Source organism: Asparagus officinalis, chromosome 1 (assembly GCF_001876935.1).
Source record: "Asparagus officinalis chromosome 1, Aspof.V1, whole genome shotgun sequence".
Taxonomy (NCBI): Eukaryota; Viridiplantae; Streptophyta; class Magnoliopsida; order Asparagales; family Asparagaceae; genus Asparagus; species Asparagus officinalis.
This window is the reverse complement of record NC_033794.1, coordinates 20,321,466-20,335,854: the sequence shown is the minus strand read 5'-3', so window position 1 is coordinate 20,335,854 and position 14,389 is coordinate 20,321,466. Positions and strand designations below refer to the sequence as shown.

At 36.1% G+C, this 14,389-nt stretch overlaps 1 protein-coding gene across 1 annotated transcript in view; it reads left to right on the top strand.

The window, feature by feature from the left end:
• Nucleotides 3,058-14,389, top strand: part of LOC109820751 (protein argonaute 1B-like) — an 11,654-nt gene continuing 322 nt past the window's right edge. The window contains 24 exon segments of the mRNA XM_020386950.1: nucleotides 3,058-3,236; nucleotides 5,043-5,270; nucleotides 6,435-7,003; nucleotides 7,137-7,345; nucleotides 7,441-7,590; nucleotides 7,681-7,814; nucleotides 8,316-8,422; nucleotides 8,737-8,843; nucleotides 8,970-9,108; nucleotides 9,286-9,402; nucleotides 10,324-10,431; nucleotides 10,534-10,605; nucleotides 11,327-11,449; nucleotides 11,567-11,732; nucleotides 11,924-12,045; nucleotides 12,125-12,262; nucleotides 12,356-12,498; nucleotides 12,615-12,677; nucleotides 12,755-12,818; nucleotides 13,024-13,159; nucleotides 13,434-13,507; nucleotides 13,596-13,690; nucleotides 13,794-13,825; nucleotides 14,275-14,389. The exon segment at nucleotides 14,275-14,389 is cut by the window's right edge and continues 31 nt beyond it. Of these exon segments, the coding sequence (XP_020242539.1) occupies nucleotides 5,054-5,270; nucleotides 6,435-7,003; nucleotides 7,137-7,345; nucleotides 7,441-7,590; nucleotides 7,681-7,814; nucleotides 8,316-8,422; nucleotides 8,737-8,843; nucleotides 8,970-9,108; nucleotides 9,286-9,402; nucleotides 10,324-10,431; nucleotides 10,534-10,605; nucleotides 11,327-11,449; nucleotides 11,567-11,732; nucleotides 11,924-12,045; nucleotides 12,125-12,262; nucleotides 12,356-12,498; nucleotides 12,615-12,677; nucleotides 12,755-12,818; nucleotides 13,024-13,159; nucleotides 13,434-13,507; nucleotides 13,596-13,690; nucleotides 13,794-13,825; nucleotides 14,275-14,389 (3,200 nt within the window). The 5' untranslated portion in view covers nucleotides 3,058-3,236; nucleotides 5,043-5,053.

Genomic DNA, 14,389 nt, shown 5'->3' with positions numbered 1-14,389 from the left:
CGTGATCTACTATTTGTGAGTTATAAGTTATAAATTCTCAGGGTGTTTTTGTAAAATTTAATTTTTAAGGGCTTGTTTATAATTTTTGAAACTTTAAAGATTGTTTACTATAAATTATATAAACTATGTAGGGGTATTTGTAATTCCTATATTTTCAATGTACTGTTAGATTAGAAATTATCAGGATTTTTTATAAATTTTATAATTTTGAGGATTTTATTTTACAATTTGTAAGAAGTTAAAAGTGTTTATAGCAAATTCGATAAAAATTTAGGAGTTGTTTATAAGTTTTTAGTGTGTTTTTGTAGGTTTTTAGTGTGTTTATAAGTTTGAAATTTCCAAGGTGTTTTCTATAAATTTTGAATTTTTAGGAGTGTTTTTCTAATTTTTAAAACTTACAAGGTATTTTTTCCAAAGTCAAAAAACTTTTTCTTTCTAGCTAGCATATGATTTTCAGATTGCTCACTAAATTAAAATAAGTAAAATTTATAATTTTCAAAATATTTTTATAAAATTTTAAATTTGTAGGGTGTTTTTGCAATTTAAAAAGCTTGGAGGATATTTTTTACAAAGTCCAAAAAAATTTAGGTGTTGGCTAGCATATGTCTTTTAGATTTTCTGCGAACTGAAATAAGTAAAAGAATTGAATTATATTAAACGTATCACCTTTATCCAATAATATGCTAAGTCTCATTACGAATAGGATAAATCATTTAATTACCAATTTAGAGAAGATAAGATAAATAGAATGGATTAGGATAACAATGTAATATTTTAAAAAATATTAAGGGTAGTATTGATCATAGAAAGATTTTCCTGAACTCGTATTTTTAAAGAGAGTATGATATATGTATGAATACTAACCAATTTGAAATTGTTGTTTTCTTCAAGGAAAAGTTGACTTAGAAAAGGAAAAAAAAAAACAGTAGATTATAAGCAATGCAAGAAGCGTGTATTGTTATTAATTACGCGTCGGAATTTATTGGATGTACCTCAAATGATAGTTTGAACTACCGGTTAAGAAAAAAAATTAATGTTTCTCGTGATTCTCTGGTCTGTCAAATGTGTCTCAAACGGTAGTTTGAATTATTGTATATGCATACTAACCAATTTGTAATTATTGTTTTCTTCAAAGAAAAGTTGACTTAGAAAAGGGGGGAAACAGTAGATTATAAGCAACGCAAGAAGCGTGCATTGTTATTAATTGCGCGTCGGAGTCTATTGGATGTATCTCAAATGATAGTTTGAACTACCGGTTAAGAAAAAAATTAATGTTTGTCGTGATTCTCTGGTCAGTCAAATGTGTCTCAAACGGTAGTTTGAATTATTGTGTATGCATACTAACCAATTTGTAATTATTGTTTTCTTCAAAGAAAAGTTAACTTAAAAAAAGGGGGGGAAAAGTAGATTATAAACAACGCAAGAAGCGTGTGTTGTTATTAATTGTGCGTCAGAGTCTATTGGATGTATCTCAAATGATAGTTTGAATTACTAGTTAAGAAAAAAAATTAATGTTTGTCGTGATTCTCTGGTCAGTCAAATGTGTCTCAAACGGTAGTTTGAATTATTGTGTTGAAAAAAGAAAAAAATTAATGGCTGTTGTTATTATCTAGATGTAGATGTGTTAAAAAAAATTGCTAGCTCTGTATTATCTACTATTTTCTTAACTTAAAAGCAAAACCTTAAAATTATTATTCATGATATAGTAAATACTGTTCATATTACAATATAGTTCACAATATTAAAATTAATGTTCTTGCTACAGTACATTATAATCCATAGACTTAGTGTTCCTGATGTATTGAATTTTTTCTTGAGAGCACTGATCATACTCCAATGAAATCATGCTATAGTATTTTTGGCACTTTATCAACTATTCAACTTGAAGGAAATTCTTTTGTTCTACATTTTTTTTGAAAAAACTGTTCATATATTCTTCTTTTTTTCTTCTCGAAGATAACGATTTTAATCTCTGTGAGATATTTCACTAATATAAATATTTTCTGGTTCTATTAAAAAATTGATAAAACTTGCTAAGTAGTATATTATTTTGTCAACTAGTGGGAGATTCACTCTATAACTAATAGTAAAAAAATTTATCGCCAAAGTTTTTATAAATAGTTATATATAAAACTATATTATCAATTTAGCGACATATATACCTCAGTAAATAATAGCCGTAGCAATGCGCGGGCTTAATACTAGTGCTAGTAATATAATGGCGGTGTGATTAATTTGTTGAAAAATCTAAATAGTAAGTTTATAGTCGAAAATTTATGCTGGAAATAACATAATTAATACACAATGCACGATTTTATAACCGTGATCCATCTCTTTTGTCGCACTTATAAGCCGAAACATGAAAATTTAAAATAAGCAGTAGTGATTATATGTTAGTTATTTACGGATATTCAAGATAACTTAAATATTTAATAGATTACACATGATATTATTTTTTAAAGAAAACATACGGCAATAATAATAATAAAAAGAATCGAAGCATATATAAAGCTACTACGTACTTTTTAGATTCTGAGATTTTATCTCAAGAAATCTTCACGAGGGACGTACCGTATCCCTGGCAAAGATTTTAAGATCATACATTCTCTAAATTTTTGTTTCCAAATACACTTATACTTTGAACCAGATAAACACGTGTCGACTAAAGGACGAGCCTTCAAGAGCAAAGTGGTGCAATGCGCGCCGCAGCGGATCCTACCAATTCTTCCTTTTACCGCTATCTTTCGTTTTCCTCCGTAAAAGACAGTTTATGCTGGGGCGTGACCAATCATGTGACTCCCTTCACCAGCGGCAAACCCAAAAGCGGGGTCCTACCCGCCCCCCAAATAATCACCCTCTCACTGATATCTGGGACCCACAATGTGCGACCATTGGCCCCACATCAGGAGAACTCACCCACACTCCCACCTGACTCTGTTGCGTCCCCACTTTCTTTGGGCCCACGTCCAATGGGTGAGAATTACGGGTGTCGAGGGGAGCACCTGTCGTTTTCTGCATCGTTTCCGGTTTAAATGGGGGGCAGAGGGGACCGGAGGATTTCGGCTGCGATTGCTCGTGGCACCTTCTCTCTAAAATAGCGTGCTTTTTCTTTACTCGCTACCTACTACTTCTTCAGTCCCTCTCTAGCTTTTTCTGAGAGGGAGAAAGAGAGCTCTTGGGCGGTTTTGAGGAGCTAGGAAGCGGTTTTCATCTCTTGGCTCGTGGTATTCGCCGAGGTGTAGCGGTTTTCTCGATCCCTTTGTGCTTTGCCTTTGATCTGCTAGGGTTAGGGCTTTAGATCCGAGGGATTTTGCGAAAATTTAAAGATCGGTCGCTTTTTGTTCAGTTTGCTGCTTGATCTTGGCTGATGTTTGTGTTTTTTGGGGATTTTGTTGCTAGAAATTGTGTTTTTTTATGTTACATTTGTCGATTTTGAGACGATCGTGGCTAACGATGCATAACGGCAGAATTTTTTGTTTTCCCCTCTTTATTTTAGTTTTTTTTAACAATAGACGTGTTTGAGTTTTTGAACGGCTTTTAGGGTTTCTTTGTATTTGAAAGAGCGGAGAGCCAAAGGGACGATCTTTTACCCTGTTTACTCTCTTTTTGTGTTTCTGTTATGATTTGGTATGAATCTGTGTGTTTTTACTTACCTTTAATGCGAGTTGGGCTTCTGTAGTTCATTCAAGAACAGGCTTCTCTAAGTTAACTATTTATTTATTTATTTCTGTCTCTTTAGGAAGCAATTTGTTTAGTTTTGAGCTTTGAAAACGCTTCATGGTTACTCTAGTGTGCTATTAATGCCCTGTAATGTATTGTTGTATTTCATGTAATCTTTTTGTGCGTGAAAGTGTTAAGTGCATTTTTTTCGTATACTGTGTTGGTCCTTTTGGCATTAATTCTGCATTAATATGTAGAACCCTATATTCTCTTCTTCCGTTTCCTGTTGGAGCCTCGTTTTTGGTCTGAACAAGGGAGCTGTTTTGATATTATAATTAAGTTCTTCCTTCATTAAAACGCTTCATGATTACTCTAGTGTGCTATTAATGCCCTGTAACGTATTGTTGTATTTCATGTAATCTTTTTGTGCGTGAAAGTATTAAGTGCATTTTTTCGTGTACTGTGTATTTGGTTACTGTGTTGGTCCTTTTGGCATTAATTCTGCATTAACATATAGAACCCTGTATTCTCTTCTTCGGTTTCCTGTTGAAGCCTCGTTTTTGGTCTGAACAAGTGAGCTGTTTTGATATTATAATTAAGTTCTTCCTTCTTTTTTTCCTTGGGTTTAAGTAAATTTATAAGATCATAATTGTGTCAAATACCATCGTTTATCTATTTTGGATTTCTTCACGTTGGAAACTTTTGTGCGAAATAGTTATCCACTAAACTTTGTAAAAGTTTCTCTTACTAAGCAACAGTTGCATTCTTCAACCTTTTTTAATAATGATGTATTTGATTAACCCTTCATGATTTTTGGGATGCCTTTCTTAACATTCCAGCATTACTTTATCTAGATTTATATAGGTGTATCTATAAGTTTGTTGATATGTTTGTCCTTTCAGGCATCATATATGCTAGTCCTATATATACTCCGGAGTCCATGTATACACCTTCTAGTCAATGTTTGATATTAATACACGACCAATACTTTCTTAGGAGCAATGACAATGTTGCTACTTAAGATATATTGGGAAAATGTATGCAAGCGTTGGTATTCCTGGCACCGGTTTTGTTGGCTTTAGGTTACAAACCAAAACTCCTTTTTTGTTCCCATTTCTTGTCTGGTGCTGTGAAATCAAATAGATTAAACATACATTTTCATGTCCTGACTTTGTGCTGAAGATGGCTTTTCACTGGATTGACAAGTAATGAGGTTGTTCCCATAATTATAGTGCGCATTTGATTTACCTAGAAATTTTGGTTATGTAGGTATTAATATAACTTTTTTAAGTATCCATGTGTTGGGCATTAAGTTACTTCTTTTTATATCTCCTCATCATGTCAAGTACTTACACGTACTACTGTTTCCTGTTTTTCCTCAGTGGACGACGATATGGTGAGGAAAAAGAGAAGTGACCTACCTGGTGCTGGTGAGACATCGGAACCACAAGGACCACAAGGACAAACTGGCGGGCAAGGTGGATATCAGCGTCCTCCTGAAAGAGCCCCATTTCCTCAACAGCAAGGAGGTGGTGGCAGGGGACGAGGTTGGGCTCCTCAATCTCAACAACAGCCGCAGTATGGAGGTCGAGGTGGAGGGTACTATCAGGGTCGTGGTCGTGTACTGTGTATTTGGTTACTGTGTTGGTCCTTTTGGCATTAATTCTGCATTAACATATAGAACCCTGTATTCTCTTCTTCGGTTTCCTGTTGAAGCCTCGTTTTTGGTCTGAACAAGTGAGCTGTTTTGATATTATAATTAAGTTCTTCCTTCTTTTTTTCCTTGGGTTTAAGTAAATTTATAAGATCATAATTGTGTCAAATACCATCGTTTATCTATTTTGGATTTCTTCACGTTGGAAACTTTTGTGCGAAATAGTTATCCACTAAACTTTGTAAAAGTTTCTCTTACTAAGCAACAGTTGCATTCTTCAACCTTTTTTAATAATGATGTATTTGATTAACCCTTCATGATTTTTGGGATGCCTTTCTTAACATTCCAGCATTACTTTATCTAGATTTATATAGGTGTATCTATAAGTTTGTTGATATGTTTGTCCTTTCAGGCATCATATATGCTAGTCCTATATATACTCCGGAGTCCATGTATACACCTTCTAGTCAATGTTTGATATTAATACACGACCAATACTTTCTTAGGAGCAATGACAATGTTGCTACTTAAGATATATTGGGAAAATGTATGCAAGCGTTGGTATTCCTGGCACCGGTTTTGTTGGCTTTAGGTTACAAACCAAAACTCCTTTTTTGTTCCCATTTCTTGTCTGGTGCTGTGAAATCAAATAGATTAAACATACATTTTCATGTCCTGACTTTGTGCTGAAGATGGCTTTTCACTGGATTGACAAGTAATGAGGTTGTTCCCATAATTATAGTGCGCATTTGATTTACCTAGAAATTTTGGTTATGTAGGTATTAATATAACTTTTTTAAGTATCCATGTGTTGGGCATTAAGTTACTTCTTTTTATATCTCCTCATCATGTCAAGTACTTACACGTACTACTGTTTCCTGTTTTTCCTCAGTGGACGACGATATGGTGAGGAAAAAGAGAAGTGACCTACCTGGTGCTGGTGAGACATCGGAACCACAAGGACCACAAGGACAAACTGGCGGGCAAGGTGGATATCAGCGTCCTCCTGAAAGAGCCCCATTTCCTCAACAGCAAGGAGGTGGTGGCAGGGGACGAGGTTGGGCTCCTCAATCTCAACAACAGCCGCAGTATGGAGGTCGAGGTGGAGGGTACTCTCATGGTCGTGGTGGTGGCCCCCAACCTCGTGAGGGGATGAACCCACAGTACCAGGGAGCCCCACGTGCTGAATACCAGGGCCGTGGAGCGCAACAGTATCCAGAATACCAAGGCCGTGGAGGGCCCCAGCATCAAGAATACCAAGGACGTGGAGGGCAACAACCAAGAGGTGGTATGCCACCACAGCAGTTTTACAGTGGGCACAGGGGTGGCTCTAGCATGGGTGGGGGGCGTGGGGCTGGCTTCCCTGCTCCAGGTCCATTGAGGTCGCCAGCACCCGAGCTGCACCAAGCAACTGAGGCTCCACCTTACCAGGCTACCCAGCAAGCTTCATCACAACCTAGTTTGCCTTCAAGAACCCATGAGATGGCTGTTTCTGAGGTAACACAGCAGGTTCAACAGCTTTCTGTTCAAACTGAAGTTTCAACTAGCCAGTCTATTCAGCCTGTTGCATCTAGCAAATCTATGAGATTCCCGTTGCGTCCAGGCAAGGGTAGCTTTGGTGCTAGGTGCGTGGTGAAGGCAAACCACTTCTTTGCTGAACTCCCTGATAAAGACCTTCACCAATATGATGTGAGTTTTTTATATCTTAAAACATTTTTAGTAGCTCATAGTGTATTTTTAAACATTTACTTTTAGTATAATTGGTATCAAGTTGTATGGGGAGGCCTTGTTTAACTTTTGGATGTGTATTATATCCCATCAGGTCTCAATTACACCTGAAGTTACTTCAAGAGGGGTGAACCGAGCAGTTATGGAAGAGCTGGTAAGGCTATACCGCGAGACCCATTTAGGAGGCCGTCTTCCAGCGTATGATGGAAGGAAAAGCCTATATACTGCTGGGCCACTACCTTTTCCCTCCAAAGAGTTTCAAGTTACACTTACTGATGAAGATGATGGTTCAGGGACTGAGAGGTAATTTTTTTAAGGGAGCAATACCTTGTACTGCTGTCCATGCCTCTCTTTTGGTAGCTTGCTAGAAAAATCTTTAATTCATTTCTTATCAGCAGGAGACAGAGAGCTTTCAGAATTGTAATAAAATTTGCTTCTCGTGCTGATCTTCATCATTTGGAGATGTTTTTGGCTGGAAGGCAGGCGGATGCTCCTCAAGAAGCTCTTCAAGTTCTTGACATTGTTCTACGTGAATTGCCGACTGCTAGGTAATTATCATGTACCTACTACTCTTCAGCTATTTTCTTTTGTTTAGTCCAAAAGATAGTGATTTTTTTTGTACTGTGATGGTTGCGTAGGTATTGTCCTGTTGGTCGGTCTTTCTATTCACCTGATCTTGGAAGGCGGCAGCAACTTGGTGAAGGGCTCGAGAGTTGGCGGGGTTTTTACCAGAGCATTCGCCCAACACAGATGGGCCTTTCCCTGAATATCGGTAATAACATCAGATATCCAACTATTCACGTACTTTTGAATAAAATCTATTTTTAGTTAAAATTTTCTAGTAAAGAATAATAACCTGAGAAGCAAACGACATGATGGAAATAAAGCAGGCATCTTTTATATGGGAAAACTATCGCGCGTGCAATGTTAAAACTTTAAAGTGATTCCTTTGCTAATGAATATTATTTTTTCTAATGAAAGAATTGCCTTGTACATAATGTTTTAGCCAGTTAACTTAGATTGCTATGTACTTACAGTTTCACATCACTTTCTTACTTTAAACCTTTTCCTTTATTTTATGTAAATAGCTATATGATTATCAAGCTTGGTGATTCTTATTCTCACTGATTTGATTGAGCATTCACTTAGTAGTGGTATTGCTTATGATATTTCTTGCAAATGGGAGATGTTCTTGCAAATACATGTTTCTGTGTATTCTTTTCCTTCTGGCATATATATGCTTGACTAGAAAAAAACCTTCTTTCTCTTGCAGATATGTCATCAACTGCTTTCATTGAGCCACTTCCAGTTATTGATTTTGTTACTCAACTCTTGAACCGTGACGTGTCGAGGCCATTGTCTGATTCAGACCGCGTTAAGGTCTATTTTCGACATCTTACTTTAGATTAATTAACTTCATTTAAAAAATGCTTTTCATAACTATTGGTCTTTTTTTCACACCTTTTTAGTAGGTTAATTTTAGTAAAGATTTGCATGGACTATCACATTTTTCTATCCAGCAATTCCAATTTCAAGATTCCTGTTCTTTTTATCCAACTAAAACTATGGCCAAGATTAGTGGTTATTTTTCAGTGAATTTTATGGTACTTGTTTGATCAATATAAACATGGTGCTTACCTCATAGTTTTAATCCACAATATCATTTTCTTCTCTGCTGTATGTTTTATGTGCAGATTAAGAGAGCACTTAGGGGCATAAAGGTTGAGGTTACTCATCGCGGAAACATGCGAAGAAAGTACCGCATATCTGGTTTAACCTCACAGTCCACTAGAGAATTGACGTATGTATCTTTCCATCGTAATACCTACTGTTCTTTTAAGCACTTAATGCAGACATTAGTTACCTATTTCTGATACGGTTCTTTCATAATTTGATTTTCTAATATAAATGAATATGGATCCAACAGATTCCCAGTAGATGAAAGAGGAACAATGAAGTCCGTTGTGCAATATTTCCAAGAGACATATGGTTTTACCATCCAACACACAAATTGGCCTTGCTTGCAAGTTGGCAATCAGCAGAGACCAAATTATCTGCCTATGGAGGTTAGTGTGTTAGTAATTTGTCTTTTTAATTTGTTTTATGTGTTTTAAGAATACACTATATACTTGTAAGATATGGAGACACGCATGCTTGATTTAGGTGCACTTGTAATGCATGTTCTCAATGGAGAACCTTCTTCATTAATCATCTTGGCAATTTTCCTGTAATGCTGATTTCAGGTGTGCAAAATCGTGGAAGGTCAAAGGTATTCTAAGAGGTTGAATGAAAGGCAGATAACTGCTCTTCTCAAGGTCACTTGCCAGCGTCCTCGAGATCGTGAGCTTGACATTGTTGAGGTGAGGTACAATTGCTGAAGGTCCTTGTTGATCTAGAAATATTTATGCTACTTTTTTTAATTAATGACTCAAATATCATAAATGTAGGAAATTCCAATTTTGAAATTATGGCCATGTAATTGTCACCAGCATCCTCTATATGTGGAGCTCAATTATTACGGAGATGAAGATTACATGTGCTGAATATTTTCTTATTATGACATTATATTATATATATGTTTCATGTGCACCAGAAGGTTAAATTTCAGTATCAATCTAACATGTTCTCTTTATTAATACTATGTTATTTAATTATGCTTCTATCTGGTTCGTGGTTTGTACATGATTATGCTGCTGTTCTCTATGTGTTTATGTTATCATGTTGCCTCCCATATTTAAAACAGTCTTCATTTAGTTGAATGTTTTAGATATTATTTATGGAGGATGGCCGATGACTTTGAGCAGATGCTTGTCGTAAAATTTAAATTTCCATTTAAACTTAATTTGATTTAGATCTGTTTCCTTGGTTGGTCAGTGTAACAACATGCTACCTATAAACCTGTTTGAGTGGATTGACATCTTCATCTTTTACCCCCCTCCAGACTGCTTGTCACAAATGCATACCATGAGGATCCTTATGTGCACAGAAGTTTGGAACTAAAATCAGTGATAAACTTGCATCAGTTGAGGCATGGAATTTTGCCTGCGCAGGAGTTTATTTTGTCATTCTGCCTCCACTTGTTTAAAACAGCCTTCATTTTGGTTAGATATTATCTACGGATCATGGCGGATATCTTTGAGCAGATGCTTGTCATAAAATTTAAACTGCCATTTAAACTTAATTTGATTTAGATCTATTCCCTTGGGTTGGTCAGTGATTAGCAATGTGTTACCTATAAACCTATTTGAATGGATTGACATCTTCATCCTTTTCCCCTCCAGACTGTCCGTCACAATGCATACCACGAGGATCCTTACGCACAGGAGTTTGGAATTAAAATTAGTGATAAACTTGCATCAGTTGAGGCACGAATTTTGCCTGCACCATGGGTAAGTAAAATTTAAATTATGTCAATCTATCATGGTAATGGCAATCTTGCTTCTTGCTTCTTTTTACTAAATCATTGTTTTCCAATTCTTTTCATTGCACAGCTTAAATACCATGATACTGGAAGGGAGAAAGACTGCTTACCGAGAGTAGGCCAATGGAATATGATGAATAAGGTACAACTGTTATGTTCTTTCTAGGGGTTGTGATATTTAACACTGAATGTGTTTTTAGGTATGTTACTGCATAGGGTTTGATTCTGTTTTGGATTAAATTTGACATATAATCTAGTTTTTCCATTATATAGGGTTTTTTTTTCCAATTTGACCTTACCTTAGGTATAGGTACTGCACTAAACCCATTATGAATATTTAAGATACTTGTAGCGAAATAATCCAACTCCGAAGTTCATTTAATTAGGTAGGTTTTGATTTTATTGAGTAGGGTTTGATTTTATTTTGGATTAAATTCGAGATATGATCTAGCTTTACCTTTAGGTCCATTACACAGGTGTGTTTTTCTCCATTTGACCTTACCTTAGGTATAGGTACTGCAGTAAACCCATTGCCATTGCAAAATGAATATTTAAAATACTTGTAGCGAAATAAGCCAACTTCCGAGGTTCATTTTATTAGGGTTTGATTTTATTGAGTAGGGTCTGATTTTATTTTCGATTACATTCGAGATATGATCTAGCTACACCTTCACATAGGTGTGTTTTTCCCATTTGACCTTACCTTAGGTATAGTAACTGCACTCAACCCATTGCCATCGCAAAATGAAGATCCAAAAATATTTGCAGCAAAATAATCCAACATCCAATTTCTATTTATTAGTTCAAAACACCCGTATCTGAATGGTATTTGCATCAGTTTTCACTTACTTTTTCCAATACAGAAAATGGTGAATGGTGGGAGAGTTAATAGCTGGATGTGCATTAATTTTGCACGGAATGTTCAAGAAAGCGTTGCTCGTGGATTTTGCCATGAACTAGCACAGATGTGCCAAATTTCTGGGATGGTAATTGCACTTGGATTCTCCTATTCAATAAAAAAAGTGCAATGGTATATTATCTTTTACATTACATATATCATGTTAGTAGGTGAAGCCAAATTAAGTAATTTGAATTTGATGCAGCAATTTTCTTTGGAGCCCGTGCTCCCACCATTAACTGCTCGGCCTGATCAAGTTGAACGAGCTTTAAAAGCACGCTATCATGATGCAATGGGCATATTGCGACCTCAGAACAAAGAACTGGATCTGCTTGTTGTGATATTGCCTGATAATAATGGCTCTCTTTACGGTATATCTTATTTTACCTTCATTTTTCAAATTTGCCATATTTTATGCACTTTTGTACTATTACCTGTTCCATGCGGCCATTCTATCATTGTTGTGAAACTTAGGTCGCTTATAGTGGCTTTTATTTGTTTGGTGTCATCATTGTATGATTATTGGAAAACACTTCTAATCTATAACTGTGCTTTATGACAGGGGATCTAAAACGTATTTGTGAAACTGACCTTGGATTAGTCTCTCAATGCTGTCTAACGAAGCATGTATTTAGGATGAGTAAGCAGTATCTTGCAAATGTTGCTCTGAAGATAAACGTAAAGGTATGTTGTATGCATTTTGTTCCGTTCTTTCTCCAACTATATTGCTGCACTTTCTAATATGTATTTTCCATGTTAAAAGGTCGGTGGTAGAAACACGGTTCTTGTGGATGCTATTTCTAGGCGCATACCTCTGGTTAGCGAAAGACCTACGATTATTTTTGGTGCAGATGTCACACATCCTCATCCTGGAGAAGACTCTAGCCCCTCCATTGCAGCGGTAAGATACAGAACACAAAATTTAAGGCTAGTTTCTTATGTTAAGATATATTTTTGTTGGAAATTCAGTACAATTACTTTTTCACACCTTCAGGTTGTTGCCTCTCAAGACTGGCCAGAGATCACAAAGTATGCAGGATTGGTTTGTGCTCAGGCACATCGCCAGGAGTTGATTCAGGATCTGTTTAAAATTTGGCAAGATCCTCAGAGAGGGTCTGTCTCTGGTGGAATGATAAAGTATGTATAACCCTTCTTTTGTTCTGCACCAATTTTTCTGTGTTGGGGTTGGTCAATTTATGAATGTAGTTCCTTCAAATATTCCAAGGAACTTACCCTGCTCTCAATACTATCAGGGAACTACTTATTTCCTTCAAGAAAGCAACTGGGCAGAAGCCTCAAAGAATTATATTTTACAGGTAAATTGGTTAAGATATGAACTTGTCACTTGTCATCTCGGCAAAATACTGATTCTAATCTACTACTTCTATTTCAGGGATGGGGTTAGCGAGGGACAATTCTATCAAGTCTTACTGTATGAACTTGATGCTATAAGAAAGGTACCGTCTGCCTATCACCATTTTGCGTAGGTAATTCTAGTAATTCTAATGATATAATATTTTCCTAGCTGAAGCTAATACTTATGTGACAAAACATTTTAAGAAAGGTTCTGTCTGCTTATCACCATTTTGCGTAGGTAATTCTAATGATATAATATTTCCCTAGCTGAAGCTAATGCTTATGTGACAAAACATTTTTTTCCAGGCATGTGCATCTCTGGAGCCTAATTATCAGCCGCCAGTGACTTTTGTGGTGGTTCAGAAACGCCACCACACTAGGCTGTTTGCAGAAAACCATGCAAATCAGCATTCAGTCGATAGGAGTGGAAACATTTTGCCAGGTTAGGTTCTTACGTCTGATTCTTTAGTCAAAATTTTATAAAAGTACCTGCATACATATGATGATTTATATCAGGGTAGAGGATTAAGTTCTTGAGTGCAAATTTTATAAGAACACCTGCATACAGTATGGGAATTTGAACCATTCTATTTATGGTGTTTCAGACCACCACAATCCTTTAGGGCGAGGTTCTGAAGATTTGTATTCCTGATTATTGCCTTAGTAAATAATTTCTTTTCATTTGTACTTCTTTTAATATCTTTTGAAATTTGCAGGCACTGTTGTTGATTCCAAAATCTGTCATCCGACTGAATTTGACTTTTACCTATGTAGTCATGCTGGTATCCAGGTAAAAGTCCTTTTGCTTTGTTCATCAATGTTCATAAAGTTTTACTTGTTGCCATTCATAGTTAATAAAATTTATCTTTTACTAATAGGGCACAAGCCGTCCTGCGCATTATCATGTATTGTGGGATGAAAACAAGTTCACTGCAGATGGTTTGCAATCACTTACAAACAACTTATGCTACACGTAATGGGATAAAATCCTCCTCCTGACTGTTTAAATATCCAATATTCATCTTTTTCTTTTTCTTAAAACTAATTATTGGTTGTTGATTTTTTTTCTTTTCCAGATATGCAAGGTGCACAAGATCTGTATCTATTGGTAAGTTCCTTTCATACATTCTGTTCTTATTAGTTGATTTTAGGGTAAGCAGTATTTTGCTCAAAACCCTCCCTAAATTTGATAATTCAGAGAAAACCCCTGAACCTGTGTAGTTGTCTTACTTAAGTACTATGACTAACAGCATTTAGTTTAAGTTGTTACTTGCTTCACTTGAGATGTGATTTGGACAATTTTGTTATGTAATTTAAAAAAAAGAGCTTTTCCAGGTTAGGGTAAATAGAAAGTAAGAGTGGTAATTTAGACATTTTATTCTACTGGTTAACGCTGTCTGATTGTTTGGGGGTTTCATGTAGTTTTTGAAAAGTTTAGGGTGTTTATTTCTGTGATTTTGGGTAAAAGACCCCAAAGTTCACGTATGTTTTGTGAAATTTACCCGCGATTTTATGTGAACCTGAATTCATTGCTCACACTTATTCTCCTTCTGACAGTGCCACCTGCATATTATGCTCATCTTGCTGCTTTCCGAGCTCGTTTCTACATGGAGCCTGAAACATCCGACAGTGATTCCATGGCAACTCCAGCAGCAGGAGGCCGTGGCCCGCC